Raw genomic sequence first — 26,997 nt, 5'->3', positions numbered from 1 at the left:
GAAATTAACATAGTACCTAATATATGTTTTATATACTTTTACAAACATTTGTTGTCTTACCAGACAGAATGGAAGCTCCTTGAGTGAAAGATTTATTTCATTTTTCTCTTAATAAATAATTAGTGCCTGGATTCTATTAAAGGATGAATAAATGTTGACTTAGTGATACATTTGGAGTTTATGTGTTCGTTTCCTGATTTATGTATGCTCCAAATACTGCAACTTGTATATGCTTATCACATTGATGATGATGTTATATTGCGAGTTTCATAACCAGAATTATGATTATTTAACCAATTCCCTCACTGTCATCTGCAAATGCATGCTTGAAGAATGCTTCTGTGTATTGGAAAAGAAATGATGAATAAGTTGCATATCATGAAAGGATATGATTATGAGATCTCATTTCCACTGTTTGCAAGGCTAGTGGAGGATAACTAAACATATGTTGAACATAACTCTCACATTTGAAAAAGAGCAGTGAACACTAATCATTACTGACGGGTAGAGAAAAAACTTCCATATGGTAGTATGATCAAAAATAATTTAAAAATTAAGATTATTTAATTTGGTAACTATTTACAGAAAAATTAGGGGAAAATAGGCCCCCAAAATTGATTTGGGTCTCTATTGATAATTTAACTGTTAACCTGGAACAAAGTAACATGGTAATTAAAATGAATAAAATAATAATAAATAATGCCATTCATTATTATTTAATAAATCATAATTTAAAAGTTTCATTGATTTTTTTTTTAAAAGATCACAGTTTTTTTCCTAATAATCCACCCTCCTATCTACTCCTGATACTTTAAACTGAACTTTCTCCTTAGACTATTTTTTTAAATAAACAAGAACCCTTGATTTGGTGGTGATGTCAAAACAAGGTATAAAACATTCTTTACTCACTGCTTACTAAAAAGAGGAAGATATGCTTGCCTTTTCTCTGAAACTATAATTAGTTTTTCATTTACTTGTGATTCACATTCCTTTTAGTTGTAGTTTCATTCACTTATATTGTTATAAATATATAAATCTTATTTTTCTGTCATCAAAGATTTATTGAGCACAAACCATGTGCCTGGCACTATATGATCTGAGACAATATTAAGTTTACTTATTATTATCATCTCTATGATGATATTATATCTGGCTTATGACCTCTTGAAATGAAGGCAATAAAAAAAAGACAAATAAATGAAATTCTGGAAAAACATTGAATGTTATTCAATGCATCATGGGTAAATATTGGTAGAATTTACTAAATAAGCCTGGTAGGGGATGGAGTCAAGATGGCAGCATAGTAGCAGCAAAAACAAAAACCCCTTTGACTATCCCTCTATACCAATCTTTAAAAAGTACTTCAAAATGATAGGAATCCAAATCTATCAGCAAGATATGAGTCAGGGTGTTCTCATGTTGAACACAACTTGAAAGGTAGATAGAGAGAGAATCAATGTTCACAGGATAAGGGGGAACTGGAATCAAAACTACACACAGAGGAATGCTGGCTCCCCCTCCCCACCCCAAAGCTATGTTCTTTGATTGGGCATAGGCTAACTTCTGGATCCCGGGAGGTTAGCAACTCAGACACACCTCTTGAAGTCCCAAGCCCTAGTACTAGCTGGCAGTGAAGTCCAAAAGTACATCTGGCTGGGCCCTTTTAAACCTCCAATATGACAGTAGAGAAAAATGATAAATATTGGAGGGAATGTGGCAAGACTGGGATACTCATGCATTGTTGGTGCAGTTATGAACTGATCCAACATTTTGGAAGGCAATTTAGAATTATGCCCAAAGGGCTTTAAAAGAATGCATGCCTTTTGATCTAGCCATATCACTACTAGGTCTGTATCCCAAAGAGATAAAAAAAAATGGGAAAGGACCTGTCTGTACAAAAATATTTGTAGCTGTGATTTTTGTGGTGACAAAGAATTGGAAAATGAGGGGATGTACCTTGATTAGGAAATGGTTTAACAAATTTTGGTTTATGATGGGGATGGAATATTGTTCTGCTATAAGGAATGATGAACAGGATAATTTCAGAAAGAACTGGAAAGACCTATATGAACTAATGCAGAGTGAAATAAGCAAAACCAGGAAAACTTTGTATACATTAACTGAAATACTGTGGAACAATCAAATGTGACAGACTTTGCTACTAACAGCAATATAATGATCCAGGGCAATTCTGAGGGACTTATGAAAATGAATGATATCTGCCTCCAGAGAAAGAACTGTTGGAATAGAAATGCAGATGAAAACATATTATTTATCACTTTTTTATCTGGGTATAGGATTTGGAGTTTTGGTTTTTATAAGATTATTCTCTTACAAAAAATGAATAATATAGAAATATGTTTTGCATGATAATATATGTATAACCCAGTGGAATTGCTTGTCAACTCTGGGAGGTGGGAGGGAAGAGGGGAGGGAAACATGAATCATGTGATTTTGGAAAACTTATGTGTAAATTTGTTTTTGGAATAAAATAAAGACAAAAAATAAAAGTAATAAAAATAAATAAGCCCAGTAATACAAGATGTAGTTGACAATTAAATCTTGCCCATAGATACATATTAACACTTTAGTTTGCACATTTTAACTCCACATCCAATTATATTTCACAGATTTTATCTATATTGATGTACAATTACTTGAGAATTTGAGACTAAAATAAAATTGTGCTTTAAATATTTGAATAATGCTTATATATACACTAGCATAATCTGTTACTAAGCAAAACATTTAGGCAAAAAAAGTTTCAAAAATATTAACTTGATATTCATGTACTCAGCATATTTTCTGCTAGGAGGCATTCACAATATTTTCAATAATCTAACAAGAATTTGTTTTCTTTCGAAAGAGGAGTGATTATATTGAGTTATATTGAGTAATAGTATACTATTGAGTAAGTATATTTGGCTTCAAGAAGAGAATTCTGCAATTTGTAAGAAAGACCATTTTTCCTATTCTTTATTGCTTGCAAAAAACTAGTTTAATTTGAATGAATAACAGTCAAAGTAAAAGCTAACAGCATATAAAAGACAGAGAATAATAGTATTAAAAGGAATAGCTCCTTGGATCCCATTCTCACTTTAAAATGGGAAGCTCAAGAGTGATGCAACTGAGATGTACCAGTTTTAACTGGATATCTCAGATAATACTGAAATTTTCAGTTCTAATTCAGGGTTATCCTTGAGATGAATAGGATTAGTGTACTGATAATGAAAACAGCTGCTTGGCACCGTTTCTTGCTTTGAGACAGGAAACGAAGCCTGAAGAAGACAAAACATGTCTGTCTATACAGAAGATAAGGAGCAAAGCAGATACTTTGAAGGAAACAATTTGAAAGGTCAAGAGAGGACAGAAAGAAAACAAGTTTTATATTACCAGTGGAATAAATGTTTTCCTGCAGCATAGTATCATTCATAAAATGTTATAAAATGTATTTCCTAAATCCAAAGAGAAATGCTGTTATGCTAAAAATAGTAACTACATACATATGTACATACATGTGCATATAGACAGTTAAAATTCTAATAATAAAATAGTATTTAAAGGGAGGGAAAGCTGACATATGCTATCATTCAGATGATCAATAGATATTTATTGAGTACCTATGAGTAAAATGATGCAACTAGCATCTTCCAGACTGCCAAGAAAAAGTGTACCACATTTCTTCCTTCACTGAGTTTAAAATCAATCAATTAATAAACATTTATTAGTTTCCTACTTTTTGCCAGATGCTGAATTTGGAATTAGAGGTCAAAAACAAAAGCCTTGCATTCTAGGAGCTTATATTCTACAGTAGGTAACAATCCATTATGCTGATTTGCTTCAATTGACTATTAGTTCTTTATATATCTGCGTATAACTTTGTACCTAAGATATATGTGTACATGTACATATATGTATATATAATCAAATTATTTTAATGTATTAAATTCTAATATTTTTCAGTTCTTGTTTACTTAGATTCTTAAATCCCAAATATATGGGCAATTCATCCACTTTATAGTTCATAATTTCTCCATGACTTCTTATACAATGTGATTCTCATCAGCATCTTAGTTTTGGAGATCTATATCAGGTTCATTTAATTGTTCAAAGGCACTAAATTTTCATTTGCATTTTCCAGTCTAAATTGTCCTTAATTCATACTACTTCTTTTCCAGTCATATATATTTTAATTATCATTCATTTGAAGGCATAATATCCAGTTCTAGTTATGCCTCTGTCACTTACTATCAGTATGATCATGAACAAGTTATTTAAACTTTCTAAGCTTGTTTTCTCATCTATAAAAGTAATGTATTACACTAGTTTATATATAACATTCCTTAAAGTTGTAAATCATATGTTGTTATTAAATTCAGAACCACTAAAAATACAAAGATGTACATGTATATATGTGCACATGTACACATGTATATAAATGTATGTTATACGTATTGATCATATTTACATTTATATTGCACTGTAAGATTTGTCACATAAAAAATATTTTTATATCTTATGAAAAAAGTAGTTTAAATAGTGAATACAATGAAATTTAAAATAATTATTACTTATTGCAGTAATTAAGCACTTAGATTCAAATTAAATTCAGAGAAACCTGTTTTTACTGATTCTCTGGACTTAACTAAAAGGTCTTTACAGTATAAAGTACTGATATTTTCATATCGACTATGTCTCTTGAAAATTGTGAAAATCTTTTGTCCCCTAATACTCATCTATTCATGTAAACTATTCTACTATTAATTAAATGTGTTTTTAGAATCTGTCAAACGTTTAGTTATAGTCACATAATTAAAGATAAAACATCAAAAATAAAATTCTATAGCCTTACATTTTTATGAAGAATACATTTTAAATGTCAATTAAGATGGAAAAATATATTATTAGAATTTAAATGATATTCCACAAGAATTATAAATGTGATAAAGTTTCAGAAACCATTTAGAAATAGAGCAAATGTAAATTAGATCTTTATAAAAATAATTCCAGATATCCTCAGATGATTTTTATTTTATAGGAAGTTTTAGTTGTGAGGCTTCTTAATGTTAAAAAGAGGTCAGATTCATAATCGGAAGAATCAGACTATAATCATATAATCCTATCTATGATACTTGAGATCTATGTGGCCTTAGTCAGGCTATTTAACTGTGGCAGAGTTGCTAGAGTGTTATGTGAAGTAAGAAGATCTGAGTTCAAATTTGGTTTCAGACATTTACTATTGTGATAAGGTGTGAATCACTTAACTTCTGTCTGCTTCAGTTTCCCCAGCTTAAAATGAGGATTTTTTTCATATTTTCTTAAAGCCTTTAATAGACATGATAGATAATTTTTACAGACACATGATCACAATTTTGACAGTGTAGTCTAGCCAGATTGCCAGTAGTACTATCCAAGGATGCCTTCATAACCTCATGGTACCCTCTTTGTTTTAATCCTTTTCTCATTTCTATTTTTCTTCTGTCTTTATACTAACTTTGTTTTTTGTCAAACTAGTCTGTGATCTGACCATTAACCATATATCTGATTCAAGAATTATCCCCAGTTCAGTAATTAATCATTTTGTCATTGAAATATAATCAATTTACTTTCTGGTGATTTTTTTCAGTCCTTGTCATGTCCACTGATAGTTTTTGAAGTCATTGTTCATGCTGAATATAGGCACATCTTTTCCACACTCCTTCATTCTTTATTCCTGATCCATCACTGTACCATCTTAACAGTTGTCTAACAAATAACCTAAGTGTGTTCAAGCTGATGAGTTTTGGCTGAAACAAGTTATGGAAGGGATAACTACCACTCTTCTCCTTCCTCTTCACCATTTCCTTCAACAGAATGCACACCAAACTTCTCATTATCCTTTTTCCAGAGCAGCATTTACCTTCTCATGCCTCAGAGAACTGTCTTTCCTCCATGCCTTCCCTCCCATACCAATGAAAAAAGGCACACTTGGCATACATCAGATGAAATTTGTGGTCCAAGTAAAGTCAGGCTTCAGCAATGGCTGTGGGGATACTCCACATGTACACAGTCCTGTGTGCCTTGGCCAAGTCTCCACCAGGGACCACGATGGGAGGCTGGTAATTGACGCCAATTTTGAAGCCAGTTGGGCAATCTATCTACAATCTACAATCAATCTACAAACTGAATGTGATACTTTGTCTTAATGGTGGGAAATGCAGCACTGAAATCTTTGATACTATATCTCCATGGTACGGCAGGCAGCAAGACTGTATGTATATACCATGGCAAGAGTCACATTTCACCATCTGGTTGTGAGGCTCAAAGCAAGCATTGGTGATCTCTGCTATAGAAAGCTGCTCATGGTAGCCTTTATCAGCAAATTTGACTGGGGCATAAGTGGACAGAGGAAAATGTGTACCAGATTGGTCTGGAACAATCAGTGCACCATCAAATCATAGAGAGGCAGTGATGAAAGTCACAATTTGCCTAATAAAGTTATTCAGATTAATATAAGTTGGATTTTTGATAGCGAAGTATTCTCTGACATATGATAGTAGCCTCATTTTTTATCATGAAGGTCCAATCAAAGTTTTCCAGGGTGATATGAGTGATCAGAATGGAATGACAGGGCTCAACTAATGGCGGAACTCTTGGACTTTTTTGTCAAATTCAAGAGATTGATGTTCCATTAGCAAAGAAGTGAAACTAGAGCCAGGCTTCCCACCATGAAAGCTGTGAAAAAAACAAAAGCTTTGAAGACTTGGGTACTAGTCTGCCAGTTTCTGAATCTTGACTATAACCAGGTCAATTTCCTCATCAATAATAATGTAGTATTTGTGAGCATATTTATTGGCAGCATCTTTCTTGCCAGTGATAAACTGTTTATGATGGAAGAGTTGATGGTAGTCTCTAGCATGAACTTCATCAATTACAGTTGTTTCCAGACCCATGAACACTGCTCTGAGGACAAATTGGACAGAGTCTGTTTCACTGAAGAAAGTGCTGAAGGAGTCATCTCCACCCCAAATGGCCTTGTTACTTGGCATTTGCCCTTCTGGCTAAATACCGAGCTCCAGGCAGTACAACTTCCAGCAGGCATTGTCAATCTGGACACTAACTAACCTGGCCAGTATGGATAGAGATGCACTTATGCATGGTGGTCAAGCAGCAACTGCGATGGGAGGAGCAGGGATAACCAGATTTTCATTATAGGCTTTGACAAGCTGAATCAAAATGAGGATTATAATAGAGCCTATATAACAAAGTTGTCAGAATTAAATGAGATAATATTTATAAAGTGCTTAGTACAGAGCCTGGTACATAGTAGGTGCTTAGTAAATACTTATTTACTTCTTCACTCCTTTTCTCTACTGAATATATTCCAATATGAAAAAATTATCTATGAGTATCTAAAAACTATCTATGAGCAGAGAAATAATAGTTATCTATTTCACAGAACTTTTGATCAGAAAATCATGGGGAGTTTTTATTTACCTATTCAATAAAAATATTCATACTATACAGGACAAAGAAGAGTACCAAGAACTATGGCAATGATGATACAAAAAAGAAGTATAAGACAGGTATAAGATCTCCAAGAGCATACAAACTGTTTTTGAGATTGTATAGAAAAACAGGACTGAAAGCAGTCTATGAGGGCATATTCAATTGAATGTTTATTACATACATACTATGTTACCAAAATTAAGAAAATAGAAACTACTCTGGACTGGAATAAGCAGTGTCTGATAACTTTAAGCAAGAGATAAGCTGGGTCTTGAGGATGGCTAAGATTAAAAAGAAGGAACTGAATGTAGTCTAGAACAGGGTTCTTGGAGTAAAGCATCAGTGTGGCATACTTGGGAAGAGTTAAGGGTGTAGACTAGAGTACAGGACTCTTTTGGAGTATTATTGGATGATAAAATTAGGTGGGCAGGGGTCATCTTTTAGAAGACTTTGAGAGGTGCAGTGATGAATGTGTCCTTTTATGTGTCAACAGTTGGTAGTCAATGGAATGTCATAATAGATAATATTAATATAGGGCTTACTATGTACCAGGCACTGTGGTAAATGTTTTACAATTATTATCTCATTTGATCCTCACAACAACCCTTAGATATAGGTGCTATTATTATCCCCAGTCTACAAATGAGGAAACTGAAGTAAACTGAGACAAAGTAACTTGCCCAAATACACACAGCTAATGTATGAGCTTGGATTTGAACACGTCTTCTTGAATCCTGACCCAACACTATATTCACTGTGCCACCCAGCTGCCTCCATTTTCCCTTTTTTTTCAGCTCAATACTTTGGAAATTCACAAGAAACTTAAAAGATTACTATATTCTTTATTATTATATTTTTGAATTAACTAACATTCCCCAACCCCGATACACTTGAAAATGATAAGTAAGTGCTATTTAGCAATATGCTAAGCAATTAAGACAACTAATGAACAACTTAACTCTAAACCTAAGCCAAACAAAAAACATAGTTCAAAAAGCAAGTTGGTTTGTTGGAAAGAATATTGAATGATGAATCAGGAGATCTGGAATCTATTACTAACATTGTCACTAATTAACCTTGACAGTTAGGCTATTTTATTGTTTTATGCACAACCTTAGATATTTGACCTCTCTGGACCTCTATTTCTTCTATAAAATTGAGGGAGTTATTCCCAAAAGTATCTTTCTACCTCTATGAAACTATAGCTTGATATATCAACATTTTGGTTAAATGAGGAATAAATTGCCCAGAGAGTGAACTATGGATTTTTCTAAGAGACTGGTAATCCTAACATGATTTATAATTGAGAAATATTGTGAATTTCAATTTAAAATTCTTCACTCTGTCATTTGCCTACTTTTGTGGTTTTTATGTTTATTTTATGGCCATATATTTATACTTATATTATATGTAACAATGATATATGATATATAAATTTTACATATATATGTGGAGGAGGCTAGATCTCCTTCTAAAGCTCATCCAGTTCTAGACTAATGACACTGTGAGCACATCTGTGAAGTAGATGGGCAAGTACTAAAATGCTCATTTCATAAATAAGGAAAGGGATATATTAAAGAGGCAAAGAGACTTGACAAATCTGGGAAGTTGGAAAACTGGGACATAGACCGGGTCATTTGCCTTTTATTTATATTCTTTTACTGTACCATATTTCTTTATTGAGATGATAAGGGTTAATACTTCTTAATTTGCTAATGAGTTTCTATGAAGGCTTAACAAAAACTCTCTATGTTTCATCTGTCTGTAAAAGAAAATTGACCTTCTTTCATACAAACAACAAGTGGATGCTTCAAATCTTACCCCACAAGTCCTTTCCCTTGCTTGGACCTCCTCTCCCCATCTCTTCTTCCCTACCACTCTCATCTCCTCATCTCCACTCCTTTCTTTCTTTCTCTTTCTCTTCCTCTTTCTCCTCTTTCTCCTCTTCTTTCCCTTCCTCTTTCTCTTTTTTCTCTTTATATATAGTAGGTATATATAGTATAACATATTTATACTTGGTATATATATAATATAGGCATATATATGCATATATACATATATACCCATATCAAGGTGAGATAAAATGGGATGGAATATAATGGAATTAGACTAGATATATGATTTCATTTTTATAGGAAATTCATGATAAGGAAATTTCCTTAATTGATGTAAATCTCTACCTTCTAGACAACCTTTAGATTTCCTTGGAAATTTGCTTGGGGCCACTGAAAGATTAATTCATTTGCCACTATGTGTCAGTGGTTAGATTTGAACCTGCCACATTGCCTATAGTTATCAATCTATTTATCTATTTAGCTATCTATATGTCTGTCTGTCTGTTTATCTGTCACTCTAAAGTCATCAAAAAAGGCTAGCCTTACTGAACAATTGGGAGAAAACATAGGCAGATAAGCAAGGAATACCAATTATAACAAATATTGCATAACCCATCAAAAAGTAATCCTAAAGGATTAAACTACCAGCATTGTTTTGGTTTTTAAACTTTATCTTTTAAAAATGGCTGGGGGTGGGGTGGGATGGAATTAGCATTTATATAGTGCTTACTAATAGCCAGCCACAGTGCTAAACTCTTTACTAACATTATCTCACTTGATCTTCACTACAATACTACAACAGAGGTACTGTCATCCTTCCCATTTTACACTTCGGAAAACAAGGCAAATAGAGGTTAAGTGACTTTCTCAGAGAAACAGCTAGTGTCAGGATTCTAACATATGTGAGTCTTCCTGACTCTAGTCCCTGTACTTTATTCACTCTTACCTAGTTATCCTTACTATGCCACCTACCTGCCCCTAACAGGAAAGGAAAAGTTTTCTAACTCTTGCTTTGTCAGAACCAGTGGAATTAAGTATAACAAGTGTTCATTACTGTCTATGAGAATAATGTCACAGAATCTAGTAAATAATGAAAAAGAAAAAATAGATAATAAAAATCAAAATGTTACAAAGGCAATATCTTAAATAGCTAAGTCCCAAAGATTCAAGAATTTTAAGCTCTGCAATAAATTGTTTTTGGCCTTCATTTCAAAAAAACCCAATGACATCATGAGGGTGATGTTTTGACTTGGGTATGAACTGGATTTGTGAGGCAGAGTTGCACAAAGTTGGCAGCCTTGTTCTCTTCTCCAGTCATCCAAGTCAAGAGGTAAGACAAAAGTCAGGAAGACTGTCAATGGCTCAGGATGCAGTGAATGATCGTGGGGTTGTCAGTGTCTGACCAAGTTCTAAGCACTCTATCACTCTACATAGCATATGTCAGATACCTTCATTGTTGTTGGAACAAACTGTTCTCATCTACCCATATCATTAGGTCTTCTCATGGGACGGACATTTCCCATAAGACACCAACAGGTTTGAGGTCTATTGGTTACCCTCGACTTTGTTTAGCCTGTTTGCCAAGATAGTATTACCAGTATGTAGCCACTGTACATACTATAGTTTCTTGGAGTCGCAAAGTGACTTTGGTGAAAGGTGGACAGCAAAGGTGGAAAAGTAGCCATGAAAAGAGTTCGGCAAAATCTCACACCAGAAGTGGTAGTCCTCACTGACCATCTATATAAAATGTATAAATATATACAGAATATTTTGTGGAAACCATAGCTTTGAAAACTATGAAACAATCATCTTAACTATCCATAAAAATGCCTTATTTGAGAATTTAATTTTCATTCAAATGATGAGTTGAGATGCTTATATTAGAGAATAATTTATTAGACTAAATGAAATTATTTTTAAAGAAGCCAAGATTATTAATTAAATATCTTAGAACTAGCATAGAGGAAATGAAAATTATAATAAAGAATAGGCTTTGTACAAAGGAAATATATATACTAGCTATAAAAGAAAAAGTTTTATGATTGAACTCAATAAAAAATGTTTTTGAATATATTTTGCAAACAAATAATAACAAATCTGTATAACATCAAAAGAAGTCTTTAATTTTCTTTTCTGTTCAGACTATATCTATAGCCAAACTTCATTTATAAGAGCAGGTCTTATGTGCTCAGAGGAATTTTCCATCTACTCAATACAATAACTCTCAAGACCATTTCTAAAGCAGTATTATAAATCACCTTCTAACTTTGATCCTGATATTTAATGAAAGTCATTATCTTCATTCCCTAAATCCACTGATCTTCCAAACTTCTCCATTTCTCTATTTCTTTTGAAAGTATAATTGTCCATCTAGTCACTCAGGATCACAACCTTGGTGTCACTCTTCACTTTTCATTCTCCTTTACTTCCCTTATGAGTTGCAAAAACTGAACAATTTTACCTCCACACACACCATTGCTCCCTTCTATCACCTTCTCTCTACTCACATACTACCCTATTTCAAATCCTCATCACCTCCCTGATGATGGAACTAGAATGGAACACTAACTTCCTAATTGAGTTCTTTGTTTCTTCTCTTTACTCTCTAATTCATTTTTCATACTTCCAAAATAATAAATAAAATGCTAGCGTAAATTATGCATTATATGAGTGTTTACTGTTGTATCTGCCAATGGACTGCAAATTCCTTGAAGGTAGAGAATCTTTGCAGTTTGTTTGTTTTATCTTCTTATATGTGTTGTATATATAAGATGCTAAATAAATGAGTGCTGTTAAAATGATCACTTTTTAATCAACTGAATCCTTGACCATTGCTTATTTGATTATAAAGGTGCTCCTGAGACCAAAAAAAAAATTTTTTTAATTTAAAAAATCATTATTTTGAAGAAATCAGAAATATAAGACAAGGTTGAGGAAGGAAAAAAAAATTCTTACCCTGGCAGAGTGGAGTGAGAGAATCCCACTGATACAAGCCATTTGAGTTGCGTCTGCAAGTTGCATTACTGTGACCAATCATTCTATGTCCAGGCTTGCAAAAATAATGTACCCGACTTCCAACTGGGCCCCTGGTTCTGTTCACAATCCCTCCATTCTTCAGGGTCTGAGTCAAACTGCAATATGGAGCTATAAGAATGAGAGAGTGAAAGGAGGGGGAGATGGGGTGAAGGGACAGAGAGAGAGAGAGAGAGAAGAGTGTTTGAGTATGTTGAAACATTCCTTCAGAAACAAAGTGGAGATAAACTGCCTATAATGTGTAAGTAATGTCAAACAGTACAAGTTAAAAATATCTGCCAGGAGGAACGTCTAAAACAATCCTGGTAATGGGGAGCAAAGATTAAATAAATATGTTGACTTAACAACTTATATAAAATGGGGCAGGAAAAGAGTTGCACTCTTTAAGAGTGGAAACCTGATTAATATTTTTGTCTGAAATGGGAAGAAAAAAATTAAATTGCATTTTCAATGTCTTTCAAGGACAATTATTTAATTTTTGAGATCATCAATAAAGAGAATATAAATTTTAAGATTTCATTTGAGTTAGCTTATTTGAAATTTTATTTGAACCAGGTAAACCCAAGAGAGATAGGTTTCTTAATTTTTTTAAGTATCATCCAAAGGGAATAAAATAGCAAAATTTGCAAAGGATTTTGACAATTAAATCAATTAATGAGCTCATCAGTTGGGAATATTTTGTCATTTTCATCCCAAAGTGCAAAAACCTAACAATTTAATTTTTGATGATTAAAGAACTTCTGTTCAGTATGTGCAATTCAAAATGGAGAAGTCAACGAAATAAGCCTGTTTAGAAAGACAAAAATATTATTATAGTCTATTACTTTCATTGTGGAAAGTTTTTGATGACATGGATAAGTTATCCAAAATAATTCATTATAATGGAAATTATATTAAATATATATTTGAATAGCAATTTACCTCTCCAAATTAACCTCTGAAAACACAGGTTGAACATTCCAATTTTATTTCAACTTTCAAGCTTTATGTTCAAGAACCTATACACAAAATATTTAAAGATAGATAATTTTGAAGGACTTAGTTCAGGTTCCTTTTGAAATAAACATTTTATAATATACAGAATTTCCCTTTGGCTTATATTTTAAAGGACATATCCGTAAGTATATGCTTAATGTAAAAATTATTTCTAAGTAAAAATAGGCTTCTCAGTTTATTTCATAACTGACTGTACAAAATAATAAATAAAATTAAATAAAAAATAACAGCTCCCATGTTCATATTGATCTCTCTAACTCACAAAGTAATCTACATGCTGATCCACAGAAAAGCCTTATAAAGATGGCAATACAGGTATTATGTTCTCTATTTTACAGATAAAGATGGCAAATATTAGATAGGTGGAATGATTTGTCCCATATAACTTTAATTACTCTGTAAGTGGCAAAGAAAGACTAAAACCCACATCTTTTGTGTCCAACCCAATGCCCTCTAAGCCATCATACCATCTTATTTTCCAATATAAATGCTCAGTTGTTCAGTAGCAAAATGGATGCTCCTATGAGCAGGACTCTTCCAGCCTATTATTATGTGGAGCCATAGTTTAAAGCATCAATGTAATCTTCCAAAATAAAATACATTTTATTTAAAGGGACATGTTTAAAGCAAGGCTAACAAGAATAGAGATGGACAATTAACTTGAATATAATTTCAGACTTCTCAGGAGCAATAGTGCATCACAAAACATCCACGTCATCACAGTTGGCATGGCATGGAAGAAAAACACTCCCAACCCAGAGTCAGAAGATATGAGCTCCAGAGCAATTATACAACTGTGGGAAAGTTGCAAGCTGTCTTGTGCTTCTTTCTGCCATTTTCCTCCTTCACAGGACTGTTATAAAGAGAATCCTTCATCAACTAATCACTGAACATTTATTAAGGTCCCACTATGAGTCAAATACTGTGCTGCGTCTACAAACAGAAAAAGAAAGAAAATCCCTACAGCAAAGAGTAATAGCTCTTAGCCAGTGACTGTTAACTCCTTTATAGTTTCCTCCCCCTACCATCCAGAAACTATTCACTCTATTCATTTTCTTCTTCCAAATTATTCTGAAACATTCAGGGATGCAGAATCTGCCACATGCTCGAGTCATAGGGTCAGTTTAAATAACACGTGTAGAAACCAAATTAAGTTAGATATTAAAATCTAAGAAAACTTCTTTTGTTTGTATTGATTAGAAAGAATTAGTCATGGTTAAATAGATGTTCCTTTCTTATTGATACCTGATCACAGAATTCATATTGAAAAATAGAAGGATCCAGATTTTAATATTTTAGGTAATAATTATGTAGAGACGTATGTGGCAGGGATGGGAGAGCTCATTAAATAGTTAGAATCAGATGTGATGTTCCTATTGGAAAAGGGTCTATTTTTAATTTTCCCACTACTATTAAAGGAATTGCTTTCTCCAATGAAGCCATTTTTAAATTAATTTCATACAACCCCCGTGACTCAGCCACTCATCCTTAGCTGATCTGAGGTACCCTTTTCAAGGAAAGAAGGTGTGTTTAGAATTTTCCTCAGGGGGATGTCTGTTAAGTTGTTTTTTTTTTAAATTCGATAATGTCAAAATATATGTATATTTAACTCTTTTAGGAGTAATTTCAGGGGGAATTGTATAATTCTTAGAAGAAAATGTATGTTTTGTAATCTATAATGTAGTTTAAATTCTTTTGAGAATAATTTCAGGATAAGGATCTTGCCATCTCCCCAGAATCCAGACTATGAACCTGTTTAGTAAAGACACCATGAAGATGCCTGAAAAGCCTTCACTGTACCATGAAGACCAAAATTTGAACCTTGGGGTGCAGTTAATTGAATTTATGGGGAGTTGGAATTGAGTTGTATATATTGTTTTAATTGTACACTAATATACCAATAGGGGACTGCCCCCAAATTGGTTTTTTGTCAATGTGGCTAGTTTTATCCATTTGTTTATCTATTTCTTTTATCCCCCAAATTCCTAAAATTTTAGAAGTTGTCTATGTTTACGGATCCAGCGAAAAAAAAAAGACCAACTTTTTTTTTGCCGGATCCCAGGGGGAATTGTATAATTGGAATTTGGGAGACGCCATTTAAAAGTATATATATATATATATTTTTTTTTTCCTATGGACACGTTGGAACTATCAAACTACATTTCCTGTGGTCCAACAGGTTTCCAGTTCCGGTTCTTTGGGCGTGGGGACGCCTGCGTCACCACGCATAGGACAGTCTAAATGAGAGGAAATCCAAAAGTAAGCACTCTCAGAGCTAGCAGGCGCAGGAAGGTACAAAAGGTAAAAATGGTGGAGGCAGTTTGAATTCTTACCAGCGTGTGGTCTAATGAATTTACCAGCATGGCCATGGCTTTAATTAAAATACTAATTTTTATTATTATATCAGTCTTCATTATTTTTAATCATAACAGAAGTAAAAAGTACAGAAGCACAAATTGGAAATGGAGTGTTGTTTGGTAGGAATGGCAAGTAGGTTGGTATTATTGGACTAGAGAATACATAGAAGAGAGTGTTACATAAGATGGCAGTTAAGATAGGAAAAGGAATGATATGAAGAGCTTTAAATACCAAACAGGAAAGTTTGTAGTTGATTCCCAACCTAGAGTACTTTGGGAATTTGATGCATAAAGAGTTGATGTGGTCAGACTTGATCTTTAGGAATTCCTTTTGCAGCTCTGTGGAAGATGGATTAGAATAAGGAGAGATTTGAATCATGAAGATCAATTATGGTGCTATTGCAATAGTTCATGTAAGAGATGCTGAGGTTTCTAAACTAGGAGTTCATAATAGCTCTATGAATGGAGAGAATTATATGCATCTTAGCAATGTGAAAAAAAAACAAGACTGGGCAACTGATTAGATAGGTGGAATGCGTTGCAAGTGAGAAGTCAAGGATGACATGGAAGTTGCAAAAACTATTGACCTGAAGGATGGTAGTACTCCCAACATCTATAGAGATTTTTAGAAGAGGAGTGCATTCGAGGAGAAAGATAATTTTCCTCTGATTCCATATTGACCATCAATCAGCATTTAACAAGATCACATTTATATCCACAATAGAATAAAATATGTTGTATTATAATTGATTTAATATATAAAATCAACAATTTACCAAGTATTACTGAAAGTTCAGGTACTATTTCAGGCATTGGTATAGCAAAGGTATGATACAATAGCAGCGTTCTATAGCAGCATAAGTGAAGTATTGGCACACTTTCTCAGTTGGCACTTGGGGAGCTGCTCTGTTTCCTCTCTTCCCAGTGTGAGAGGACATTTTTTGTATGTGCTGCTCCTCTGTCCAGCAGCCCAGAGTGAGCACTTCCTCCCTCTTCTCTCTGGGGTAATGCGGAACACTCACTGGCAGCTTGAAGTTGCAGTTTGGGCATGCTAACTTGAAAACTTTCACCAATGATGTTCTATAGGGTATGTCAGGGAAGAATGCATCATTTTCACACCAAAGTAATTTTCAATAGTAAATGCCATTTTTATAATAGCTTCATTTTTTCTGCTTTTGAGGGGATCCCTAAATAAAGAAATGCAACCAATTGAGGATGAATAATTAGGTGGCAGTAGAAACATGCAGAGGCAAAGAAAGTTCAAGCAGATAGAGCTGATAAATGTTAGAGGCAGAGAAAATAAAGACGGAGAAAGTAGAGGCATCTAGACTCAAAGAAAAGAAAGAGAAGAAGGTGGTGACAAAGAAAGGCAGAGAACTTAAGAGGTGATAAAAAGATTTTTTTTTATTTAATATATGTGCTTACTGCCTTTTCCAGAAATTTTTGTAAATAGGCATGTGAACATTATGCTAGGGCAAGTATACTAGCTAACATTTATGTGTTTATGGTTATAAAGCACTCTATACATATCCCATTGGTTTTGCTATCCATTTTGACAGAAACATAGAATTGATATATATAGATTTTTTTCAAAACAACAGATTTTTTCAACAAATATTTCTCTGTTGAAAATAATACAAATCTGTGTTAGACTAAAGCACACCATCCTTAACTGGAAATAAGAAAAGTAAAATAGCCTAGCCTTCTTTATTACTATTACTTAATAGGGGGAAATTTCCCTAAAGTAGTAAAAGGTGAGGAAAATCACAGAATGACAGAACTGTAAAAGAATTTAGGAAATAGAGTACAGATGGAATAGCAGATAGAATATTTGAATTGGAATTAGGAAGATTTGGATTTGAAACCTGTCACAGACAAGTATGTGATCTTGAGCAAAAATTTTAAATATGTATGTACATATGTATGTAGATATATGCATGTATGTACATACATTTTCACATGTGTATATATATTCCTATGCATGCACACCTACAAATATGTGTAAATGTGTGTATAAAATTATAAAGAAAACTAATTGTATTGACTTATATTTAGCAATACAAAATTTTTTGTGTACAAAAACTTTTCATGAAGGTTTGGGCATAGACTATAATAATAAAAATATAAGTGAAAAATCTCTTATTAAAAACTTCTTTAAGTCTAAAGCAATGACCAATCTCCTTATAATTTAATTGTATTCAGAAAATATTAACTTTTCCACTCTGTCCAAGAGCTAGGACTGAGGCTAGAATGACCAAAAAAAAAAAAAAAAAAGATGTTCTTTGCTGTCTAGGACCATGTTGGCAAACCAATGGCATGCATGCTGAAGGGGGCTGCTTCCTTCTCCCTTTCCACACCCACCTGAGGACATTTCTCACAGGACCCTCCCTTCTGCCCAGCAGCCCAATGGGTGTGCTTCCTTCCTCCCCTGTCTGGGTTAAGGAGGAAGCTCACATGTGGCATGAGGATGTAGTTTGGACACTTGGTCTCCAAGAAGTTTGCCATCACCAGTCTAGGACTTTATAGAATTAAAAAAAAATGCTTGAAAAATAAGAACTTACAATTTAGAAAGTGATTCAGTTCACAAAGGAAGTCAAAGAGGGGCTCAAAGAAAAAGAAATCACTTCCAGCTAAAAAGATCAAGGAGAACAGGATGAAAATTTTGAGTCTGGGGTTAGTCTTTAGGACAAGGGTTACAATGATTAGAAACAGGGCAAGAAGTTCATTAAGATTTGAGGTGGAGGGGACATACACAATGGTATGGAGGAGAAAAAGGTAAGATTATATAGAAAAAATTGAAAAATCGGCAAGTGTGACTCTGCAGCATAGTACTTGAGAAGACAAGTAGCATGAAATAAGGATGGAAACAGGGTTACAGACAAATTGTGGTGGGCATTGAATTCTAGAGTTCAGGATTATTTTATTCAGTATGTATGGGAAGCCACTACAGCATTATTCATTTTGTTTGTTTGTCTTCTTTTAAGCAAGGTAGTTTGGTAGATTCAATCCAAATATTAAAAAATCCTATGTAAGTCTGTAGAATGACCTATTTCTTCACCCAAAAGCCATTATGGGGAGAAGAAACCATAAAAATCCCCAGTATGTGTCAGATATACATAGATTTTCTGATGGACCTTCCATGGGGAATTTAAAATCATCTTTATAAGGCAAACCCCAGAAAGTTTACTCCAAGAGTAGTCAGAAAATTTTACAATATCTTAAAAGGACTTAAGTTCTTTGAGTAAATGCTGTATCATCTCAATTTCATATTTTCTTTCTCACACTTTGTATCATGAGTTTATAGTCAGAATTGTCTGAAATAGTTCAGGATTATAATTGAGGTATATTTGCCTAATTTACAAAAATAAATAAAAATTATATTTGGTTATCTCATGTGTCTTGAAAAACTTCAAATATTGTTGGAAAGGTTAATTTCTTTCTTAGTTCTGGTATAGCAAACGGCAAGAAAATTTGATCTTAATTCTTAGCTTTGATATCGCAGGTGACTGAATAAATTACTTATTATTTCTGAATCTCAAATTCTTCATCAGTTAAATAAGATAGACAAAATGATCTCTAAGGTCTCTCTGAGTTCAAACATTTAGTAAATCTGTGAAAAGCTTAGTTTAAATTTATTTTACTACAACCTTACAATATTAATCTTTTTTTGGAAGAATTAAGATGAATATTATACAGGCATACTTCACTTTATTGCACTTACCTTTGTTGTGCCACACAAATATTGCAATCTTTTTTTTAATAAATTAAAGTTTTATAGCAACCCTGTGTCAAACAAGTACTGGTGCCATTTTTCCAAAAGCATGTGCTCATATCATATCTCTGTTTCACATTTTGGTAATCTCAAATTTCAAATTTTTCATTATTATTATGTTATGCTGATCTATGTTCAGTGATCTTTGATGTAAATATTGTAATTGTTTTGGGGTACCATGAACAGTGCCCACATAAATCAGTGAGTTTAATTGACAAATGCATGTGTTCCTACTGTTCCACTGACTGGCCATTCCCAATCTCTCTCCCTCTTCTCAGGGCTCTCTATTCCTTGACACGACAATATTGAAATCAGGTAATAACCCTGCTATAGCCTCTAACTCATGTACTTTAAGTGTATAGCATATGAATGTAATATCTATTTGTATATATACATACACATGATCATGACTGAGTTGTATAGAATATTATATATAGCAAATAATAACAGGATATATCCTAAATATTATATATACATATATAAATATGCATATTTATGCAAGCGAATGATCCGGTATGGAAAAAGAGCTCTCCGTGAAGCCAGAAAGAATCGGTTTCAGGTCCCATCTCTGACACACAGTGGTTGTGTGACGCTTCCTATTCACTCTCAGTATTCCAGGCACCTTGCGAAGACTACATTAGAGAGAAGATATCAATTTGCATTAGGAGAGAAAGTCTCCTCACTCAAGAACCCAATCTATTTATAAAATCACAAATCTAGCCCTATTTCTAGCCAATTAAATGGAATATGCATTTATTAAGTGCCTATTATGTGCCAGAGACTGTGCTAAGTACTTTTTACACATATTATTTCATTTTACTTTTATGCATATAGATATGCAAGTATATACATATATGCATGTATATATGCATAGATGTAAAAATAGAAATACCATATAAATACCAAGTATTAATCATTGTATACGCATATACATACAACCATTTCTCCACATGCAATTCCTAAACACATATTTTACCATTGCCTAAATCTCATCTTAATGATTTTATAATGAAGGGGAATTTACCCAAAAAGTTACTCTGGTAAACTGGATGACTGGCCATTTTGAAGGGGGAAGGAAAGGTTTGGAAAAATTCATTAAGTTTGCTCAGGAGAAAACCCACTGATTTAATAACAATGGTCAGGGCATCAATAGCCTTTTCAAAAACTCTGTGTTTTTCCTTTTCATGTCTTGGGCCACCTACAGAAAAACTCAAACCTTATTACTGACAGAGACTAATGCATTCAGTTCTCCCTGGCTAATGTGGACTGCCTTTAATTATAGGTGAAGCAAGCTTTACCAACAAGTCAAAGAAACCTACCCTTACAAGACCCAACGTCCTCTCAAGAATAGAAGTGTGACCTAAAGGGGAGTTGTTTTTTTTTTAGAGAAGTTTCCACAATCATACATTATCGCTAAGGCTTTAAATCTTGCTGCGGTGCCTTAAATATCAAAATATGCCCCTTTTCCCTAGTAGGGAGAACAGCTTTCTTAGACAACACAGTTGTTTTGGGTATGGGTCAGATCTCGCTGACAGCAGAACACAGGGGAATAATCTGTCACGAATGTATTGACTGTGCTAATTAACATGTACAACAACAGACAAAGGATGGATAAAGTGATTCCCAAGCTGCATAGCAATAGCTTACTCTTTTTTTTTCATATTACTGAATGCTCTGAGGGTTTAAAGAACTATATTTTTACTGGGTAAAATGAAGGACATGTACTTTGTACAAGTAAAATAATAAAAGGGTAAAAAAATGCTCAAATATTTACATATGAAAAAAGAAAAAACAAATAGGTGTGATTTGTAAATAACACAGCAGCACCATTAGCTCTTAAAGAATGAATGACAAAATAATACCTAATCCTTAATTGAAGCAAGAAGTGGTAGAAAGAGTTTTTACTAGAAGTGAAGAGATCTGAGATAAATTCTGAGTCTGTGTAACCATGAGCAAGTTTTTTTAACCTTTTGGATTCTGACTTTCTTCTCCTGTAAAATGGCATGAAAATATCAATAATAAGAGCTGATATTAACATAGACCTGTAGATATATTATTTTATTTGGTCATTTTGAAAAATATCCTTAGAGATATAAATTAGTCCCATTTTTGAGATAAGGACACTAAATTTGAAGAAGTGAAGTGACTATCTTTGTGAGAGAATTTGGTGGCTCAGAAAATATAAGGTCAGACAGGTAGATTGCACAGTGGATAGAGTGCTGGGTCTGCTGAGTCAGGAAGATTCATATTTCTGAGTTCAAATTCAACCATGTCAACTTTTTTGTGTGAGCCTGGGCAGGTAACTTTACCCTGTTTTGTCTCAGTTTCCTAATCTGGAAAATGATATGGATAAGGAAATGGCAAACCACTCCAATATCTTTGGCAAGAAAACCCCAAAAGGGCTCATGAAGAGTTATACAGAAAAACAGCCTAATAAGAAATGATAAAGAATAATGAATATGAGGTCAGATTTGGAGTTAGGAAGACCAGAGTTCAAATAATACTGCAGATACTTATTAGTTATGAGACTTTGGACAAGTCATTTAACCTCTCACTCACATCCTTAATCTATAAATTGGGGATTATAACAATATCTACTTCACATAATTATTATGAAGATCAATGGTAGAACGTAAGTAAAGTGCTTGCAAATTTTAAAATACTATATATTTGTTTGCTATTGTTATCTATCTTCTTCTTATCCTTTTTTCAGAATCACCATCATTATCATACAACTAATGTCAGAGGCATAATTCCACTAGGTTTTCCTGATTCCACATCCAACCGATCTTTCCAATATATTAGATCATGCTGACTATGCAGCCTACTTGAGAGGTTTGTTGTAAAGCCCAAATAGTGTATGGTTTATATAAAGCAGTATGCAAAATTTAAAAATATATTGCCAAAAAAAAGCAGACTCTATGTGTGTGTCTGTATGAAGAAAGAAAGAATTCTCTTAGCTTTTCCTCCTATAATATGTGAACAAGTAAGGTTTCTATGATAATTCTTCCGTTCTTTTCACAATCTTTTCAAAATTTTCCATATTTTGGTTATGAAAAGGCGTTATTTAAGAAAATATATTTTAAACCATTTATTTTTTTAAATCAAATTAAATATCCATCAAAGAACAGTTTCTTTGTTGCTAATATACATTTTAAGCAGCAAAATTATCCTTAAGTACTCACCTTGCTATTTCCATGACATTGATAATGTTTACCTTCAAAGTTTAGGATTAAGCTCAAACAGATTTCATCATTTAAGATTTTCTGTTAGGACTTTTAACTTAGTTAATTTGAAATAACATTCACTAACCTGAGTAACGGATCTTGAATCCCTTCTTACTAGTTGCATGATCAGTTGACCAGCGAAAATATAATTGATGACTTTTGCTTGTATAATTTGATTGTTCAGTATGATTTCCACTTAAAAGTACTAACAAAGGACTTTGTCCAGAAGAACCTATGTAAAGAGAGAATAAGTATGCATTGATCAGATGATCAGCAAACATGTATAAAGTGGCTCCAATACAAAAAAGATAGTATTAGAAAGTGGGGACAGATGCAAAGATTTGCAATGGTCATTGCCCTTACCTTCATGGAACTTATTGTCCAATAAAATGCTTTTTTTTAATAAAAAAAAAGAGCTACTGAAATATGCATATATTTAAGTCTAGACAGGTAGCATGGTAATATAAGGAATAAGAACTATGGAAAAGCTACAGAATCTTGGATTCATACCAACTCTATTACATATTTTCATTTTCCCTAGGAATTGTTCAAGATTACAATATGCTAAAAATATTAAAATGTTGCTTATCTAATAGTTGGAGCACATGGTAGAAAATAACATTTTTGTCTGACTGAAACTTAAAGTTAATATACCCAAAGTGTGATTCAGGTAACTGAAGGGCTATAAAAGAACATTTGTCCTCAATGTGACATTTATTACCACAAAAATTCCACCTTAAAGAAAAAAGTACACACATATACACACACAAAGAAAACAGACCTCATATTAAAAAAGGTTTTCTAAGCATAAGAACACTTTTTGAGTATACCATCTTTCATCAAGTTTTATTTTCCTGACATTAAAATTATAAGGATATGTATGAAAAATGTTAGATTTTACATATATAATATTTTACCTAGTATCCACCCTAGGATTCTGAAAAAGCAGGAAATTTAGTAGTAATAAAAGGTAAGTTTTCATGTAATGATTTGTGTGTGTGTGTGCCTATATTATATTGACATAGCCATGCTGGTTCTTTTATTGCTATAAAATTACAGCAATGACAGATCAGAAAAATTATAGGATGACTTTTTAAAATGTTCAATATTGGACAAAACATCAATCTATCATGAGAATATAATGTAATTAATTCTGTCATAATTCAAGGTGACAAATTAGATAATTTTCACCTGATAGGTGAGCAATCAAAATGATTCTATAAATGGGTGACATTTCACAAGGTGAAATTGCATCAACAAAGACAATTTTATATCCGATGCATATAATCATTTTAACGTCTTTCTACCACATGCTAGAGATTGATAGAGGTTCATTATTGGGTCATTTCTCATCAATATTGCATAATTGTAAATAAATGTATTTACAAAGTCTACTCAATTATAAATACCACTGAGCTGTCCAATCTTTTGATAGAAATATTTGTTCCACAATATCATTTATTAGTTATTCTGTAAAATATTAGTATAATCATCATTATTTCATGTTATGCCTTTCCACACAACTACTTGAGCTAATAATATAGCAATTCAACTTTAGTCATTTTGTTCAATTCAACTATTACCTAGTGGAGACTTTATATGTGTATAGGTGTGTATGTTTACATACATGCATGTGTGTATATATGTGTGTGTGCTTGTGTTTAATATATGCTTATTGCGTATATTGCCATACCCATATGTATACATACACTAACAAACATGTGTAGGGGTCTTGTATGCATATATCTGTACGTGTGTTTGTGTATATGTGTATGTATTATGTGTGTATATACCCAATTACATATGCATAATTGTGTATGCGGGTGCATGTATGACTGTATAAACATGTGTGTATATATCTGTGTGTGGATCTGTGTTTATGTGTGTGTGTGCGTTTTATACTATGTGGATGCATATATGTATGTATGCATTTTAGGAAGCATGTTCCAGTGGATAAGAGAGTTGGCCTCAAAACCAGGAAGTCCTGAGTTCAAATCTCACCTTTGGTATATGGTATCTTTATGATCATGGGCAAATAAGTCACTAACTTCATACTCTAGATCAGTGATTCCCAAAGTGGGCGCTACCGCCCCCTGGTGGGTGCTGCAGAGATCCAGGAAGGCAGTGATGGTCACACTTTTTTTGTATTACATTCTATTCTGAGTTCAATAGTTTCATAATTTCCAGGTGGCGCTAAGTAATATTTTTTTCTGGAAAGGGGGCAGTAGGCCAAAAAAGTTCGGGAACCACTGATCTAGACCAGTGATGGGCAAGCTTTTTAAAGAGGGAGCCAAAGGAAAGGAAATGCTCATCTGTCAGTCCTTTTCTAAGGCAACTCTTTCAAAGTTTCATTGTATTGTATCCATCTCATTGTATTCGTCAGATTAGGAATAATGTCCTACAGCCTGATAGAATATTTCAGGGGGCCCCATCTGGCCTGTGGGCTGTAGTTTGACCATCCCTGCACTAGACGGTTCTCTCAAACTTTGTTTTAGCAAAGATATTCTACTCCATTGTGAAGAGGAATATGTTTTTCTGCATAATACTCTACCATATTGCAATAAAAATCACAAGTTCAACCTCTCTCCCTATTCCTGACATACACAAACCACTTAATAAATGCTTACACTTACATGCATCCCCTGTGTTCAAGGTTAAAGATATACTTAACAGAAAACTACTATGAAAACATAAAAGAGTTTTACAGATGTGTGGGACATGCTAAATCTTTTATTAAGTGATTATTGATTATTTGTCACAGAACCATATAATTATATAAGCACATAATGTAAATAAAATAATTGTTTGAATGAAATCATAGGTTTGCGTAAAATAACAGGCTGATAATTATTGGTTTAAAAATGAAACAGTGACTTATTTATTTAAACTAACTAATCAAATCAATTCAAACATTTAAATTTATTGTGAGACTCAGAAATAACAGGTCATAAATTGGTCTATATGAACTCCACCGCCCCTTTTAAACAAAATTAAATATTGCTAGTCTCATATCCAACTATCTAATTACTTGCTAATTTACAAAAATACTGTAGTAACATTAACTTAGCTTTTTAAAGTCAGTGGACCATTGGTATAAAGTCAGGATTAATTTTTGATTATAAACACATAAATGAATTAATGTTTTATACCTAGAACATTGCATTGACTAACATTTCTACGCAATTCTATTATTATAATCAATTTTTAATAATCAGCTTCATCCACTCTAAGATTCTGATGTATCCTCTAAAGCTTTAGAATTTCACAAAATGTTAGCGAGACCCTGTGGAATCATCTAAAAAGATCTCTCAGTAACTAAAGAAGGTTCAGTAATTAGAACCTTCATTCAGTGTCCTGAATGAAGAAGATGATAGTCCTGTCATATGTGAATCTATCAATTACCCTATGAACAGATGTCATTTGCATTATCATGTTCAGTGGCATAATTCAGCAAGGACTTTGATAAAATTGAGCAATTCCAGAAAGACAGAGAGCAGGTTGATGAAAGTAGAGACCATGCCATATAGGGATCCATGAAAGAATTTGAAGATGCTTAGAAAGAAGAAGAGGACAAAAAGGCGACATGAGAGATCTATATCTTCAAGTAGGTACAAGGGCAGTCACACAGATTAAGAATTACACTTTGTTCTCCTTAGCATCCAAGGACAAATCTATTTTTTTCCTTTCCTAAACACGGTATTCACTGGACCAGTGTCAAAAGCTTTAAGGTCTCTCTAACTTGATAAGGGGATGCCATTTCAATGTTATGAAACAGTATCCAATTCACAAAAGTCATAGAGAGGGAGATTTAGGTTAAATGTAAGAAATGCTTATCTATCACCAGAATTGTCACATCCCAGTACCTCTCCTCTTCCCTTCCCTCCTCTGGTGGAATGGGCCTGCCTTAGGAGGTTTTGGGTTTCTTGTTATTGAAGGTCTTCGAGTTGTCACTAGACGATCTCTTAGAGTGGTACAAAAGTGACTTTCTGTTCAGGGGCAAATTGGACTACGGTCCTAGAACCTTCTCGATTACCTCCAACTAAAAATCTGCATATTATACATGCTATCTAATGTTAGATTTAGTGCTCTATTGTTAATTACTCTATTGTTTCTTCAAAAATTAGCAATATATATATAGAGAGAATACCAGATTACTACAGAAAATATTGGCTTAATAACCAGTTCTGTAACTTTGCCAGATAACAGGGTTTATTGCCATTTGGGGGAGAAATACCATTGTTATAGTCCTGTCCAAACAAACTGACCAACAAGGTTTTATTAAGTGCCTA

General features: G+C 33.3%; 1 protein-coding gene and 1 pseudogene across 1 annotated transcript in view; both read right to left on the bottom strand.

The window, feature by feature from the left end:
- Positions 1-26,997, bottom strand: part of CSMD1 (CUB and Sushi multiple domains 1) — a 2,120,031-nt gene that overhangs the window by 214,300 nt on the left and 1,878,734 nt on the right. The window contains exons 49-50 of the mRNA XM_044659558.1: positions 22,794-22,940; positions 12,279-12,467 (exon numbers count right to left, since the gene is read on the bottom strand). Of these exons, the coding sequence (XP_044515493.1) occupies positions 12,279-12,467; positions 22,794-22,940 (336 nt within the window). The remainder of the gene's footprint in view (positions 1-12,278; positions 12,468-22,793; positions 22,941-26,997) is intronic.
- Positions 5,904-7,137, bottom strand: LOC123237010 (annotated as a pseudogene).

Source organism: Gracilinanus agilis, chromosome 2, assembly GCF_016433145.1.
Source record: "Gracilinanus agilis isolate LMUSP501 chromosome 2, AgileGrace, whole genome shotgun sequence".
Classification (NCBI taxonomy): domain Eukaryota; kingdom Metazoa; phylum Chordata; class Mammalia; order Didelphimorphia; family Didelphidae; genus Gracilinanus; species Gracilinanus agilis.
Note: the sequence above shows the minus strand (reverse complement) of the source record. Positions and strands in the feature narration are given on the sequence as shown.